Below are 3231 nucleotides of genomic sequence, written 5' to 3'. Positions count from 1 at the left end.
GGCGAAAGTGGCTCTGGGTTTGGGGCTGGGAGAGGCTCCTCTTTTCATGGATATCCTCCGTGGTCTTGTTGTCAGGCATGATTTCAACTGTCTCTGCTTGTTGGAAGTAACTGGGCAATCTTGGCAGGGGTGAGAAAGGAGGGAAAAGGGGGAAAGAGTAGGAGGTGGATCCCCCTTTCCATTAAATCCACAGCTTGTTCCCTTTCCTCTTTAAGCTCTGCTCTTACACACGTGAGCATCGCAGAACACCAATGTTTAACTTTTAGCCTTGTCGCCATGGTGCCAGTTGAATGTGGAGCTGTCAGAAGGGCTTGTCTACAGCCGCCCTGCCTGGCTCCTGAAGGATCCACACCTTCTGCATCCACCAAGCAGCATGGCAGAGTGGCTGTGCTCCAGCATAACCCTTTTTAAACATTCATACCCTTAGAGGCGGCATGGCCTTGGGGAAAGGATCCTACCTCCTTCGTCATCTCACTCTGTCTATTCTGTGTGTGGTTATTTAATGTCCATCTACCTGGTGGTGAACAGGCTGTAAGCTCCTTAAAGGTACATGTCTGTGTCTATTGCTTTTACATTGTATTCCCAGCACTTTGCAGAGTACCTGGAAAGTAGCAAGAACATAATTTATATTTGTCCAATAAATGAATAAATAAATGGATTTCCACTGATTTTTCATTCACTCTTGGAAATCAGGTGTTTCCTCTAGCTCCGGTGTTTCCTCTAGCTATAAATGAGGTGGAAGCAATCTAAGAAACATGTAGTCATCTTCTTCTCTCAGGTTGTCTGGTTCTCTGTCCTGCAGCTAGTCAGTGTTTGAGTCAGTGACACACTGGTTCCTTATTCAGAGTGAGGCAGGACCAAACCTCAGTGCTATGAGGTTCCTGCCTTCCTCAATCCACCAAGGATACATTTCTGGGAGCACTTGGTTGGTAACTACACCAGCAGTCTGATGACAAAGTCTGCTGGAGAAGGTTGAGAACCAATCCCTTTAAGAGCAGTGGTTCCCAGCTGGGAATGACTTTGTCCCTCTTGGAGACATTTGGCAGTGTCTGAGACATCTTTGGTTGTCACAGCTAGGAGATTGTGCTCTAGTGGGTATGAGCCAGGGATGCTGCTAGCATCCCATAATGAACAGGGCGGTTCCCACAACAAAAATTATCCAACCCAGAATGTCAGCAGTGCAGATTGAGAAACCTTACTTTGCAGAGCTCTCAGAGAGCAGGCCGGTGGTGGAGAACATGAAATTGATGGGAGAGTGCATTCTAAAATCGGGAGTGTGAGTCCCCCTGGGAGTCCCTGAAGGGGAGTCAGGGATTATCAAGGGTGCACTTGAGGCCCTGGCCAGTATACCTGTAGTAAACAGGAAGCAGCAGTTCTGGCTTCTTCTTTTCCTGTGGGGGCAGGATGACACTTTGATCCTCAAACTCTGCTGCCTCTTCTGCCTCCAGCTGTTTCAGGAGCTCCAGTTCGCTGGCAGAGGTAAGTTCATCCCGGATGTGACTCCAGTCGTACTGCTGTCGCAGGAAACTCTGCCACTTGTTGGGGGATGCCCCAGGCCTTTGAGGACGCTTGTTCTGAATCCATCGGGCTGTGCGCTTGTTCAGCTTTTCCAGCACAGTGGCCTCCCACGCTCTGGCCTCCTTCTCAGGAGGCGGAAGCCAGGCTTCTCTTTCCTCCAGGTTCACATCTGGAGAAGGTGGCCGACCCAGCATATCTGGATGCATGCAGGGATGATGGATGAGAGGGCAGGGTGCTTCCCGGATGGTGCTGGCTGGCTTTGATTTCTTCAGCTTCTTTTCAGGATTGGCAGAGCTTTCTGTCTTCACAGCCAGGGAGGTGTCTTCTGTTAAGAGACTTGAGGAACTCAGGAACTTGAGGCGAACAGGTTTCCGAGGCTGGGCCTTCCTGATCCGGGGAGTATGGATGATGTCATTGGTGTTGTAGAGGTGGTCAAAGCTGTACTGGCTATAAGGAATGCTGGGCAGTCCTCGCTGCCACACCACCTCCTGAGAGAAGCTGAGGTTTGCAGCAGCCATTTTCAAATATTGGCTCTTGCGGTGTAGACAGTACTGTGAGCTGGAGAAGACCATAGGCACATTGGAGACAGAGGCACACTCCTCCTTGCCTTTCAGTTTTGAGTAGTTTAAAATCATGCCCCATCCCAGCCGTGGGGGCAGTGACTGATAGAAGCAATGGGGGAGAAAGATCTTTCCCTTCTGGGTCCTGGTCATACTGCGTTGCAGCAAATGCTTCCTTCCACGCTGCCTGGCCTAGAGGCAAGGCCTGGAGATGAGACCTGGCACCTGTTAAGGGAATGGGAGGAACTGATGAGAGCTCTAGGGCAGCCGAAATTGGTAGCCCATAGCAGTTCAGCAAGAGAATAACTTGAAAAACAGATGGAAAGGGGGTAAGGAAAAGCCATGTGAGTTAGAAGAACAAAAGAAGAAAATGGTACAACATCCTAAATATTTCATGTATCAGACCCTTGTTTCTGGTTCTTACACTTGTTCCCAAAGCTCAGACCCTCATCTCCGTGTGAGGGATGACTGCTTTTCAGCAGTGTCCCATGCTTCCAGTTTGTCTTCAAATGTTGCTTTCTTTGTCCCATGCTTCCAGTTTGTCTTCAAATGTTGCTTTCTTTGTCCCATGCTTCCAGTTTGTCTTCAAATGTTGCTTTCTTTCGTTCAAAAGGCTTATAGCATAAAGTTCAGACTATTCAGCATGGCATTCAGTGTTCTGCATGACTTTGGCCTCAGTTTATGACTTTGTCCTGGCGTATAACCTCTGCTTGAGCCAGTCCAGTCTCCTGGCTGTTCTCTGAGTATCCTCTCTCCATATAATGGAGCTTCCTTCTGTGTCCTCCACATGAAATGGCCTTTCATACTTGACACAAATTCTATCCAATTTCCAGGCCCAGCTCAATTTGTCCTGCTCCATAACTCTTTCTTGACCTATCCAGGCCACCAGGTCATACCCAAGTTTATAAATTACTCCTGTTCTGTACCACTTACTTTAACTGTTAATCCTATGACACCTTGCATTGTTAAATATTTGAGACTCTAACTCCATTGCCCAGTGACCATGTCTCCCATGTCTTCTGTCTTTCAGAGTCATCCAGCACACCTATTGCTACATAGTTTTTATTGTTAAAATATTTAATAGCTGTAGGCCGGGCACAGTGGCTCACGCCTATAATCCCAACACTTTGGGAGGCCTGAGGTCTGGAGTTTG

General features: G+C 48.3%; 1 protein-coding gene across 1 annotated transcript in view; it reads right to left on the bottom strand.

Moving 5' to 3' along the window:
• The window catches only part of HEATR4 (HEAT repeat containing 4), a 55675-nt gene that overhangs the window by 45268 nt on the left and 7176 nt on the right, over window positions 1-3231 (bottom strand). The window contains exon 3 of the mRNA XM_011983152.1: window positions 1351-2303. Coding sequence (XP_011838542.1) covers window positions 1351-2231 — 881 coding nt within the window. The 5' untranslated portion in view covers window positions 2232-2303. The remainder of the gene's footprint in view (window positions 1-1350; window positions 2304-3231) is intronic.

This window comes from Mandrillus leucophaeus, unplaced genomic scaffold (assembly GCF_000951045.1).
Source record: "Mandrillus leucophaeus isolate KB7577 unplaced genomic scaffold, Mleu.le_1.0 Scaffold246, whole genome shotgun sequence".
In the NCBI taxonomy this organism is placed as follows: domain Eukaryota; kingdom Metazoa; phylum Chordata; class Mammalia; order Primates; family Cercopithecidae; genus Mandrillus; species Mandrillus leucophaeus.
This window is presented reverse-complemented; position numbering and strand designations above follow the sequence as displayed.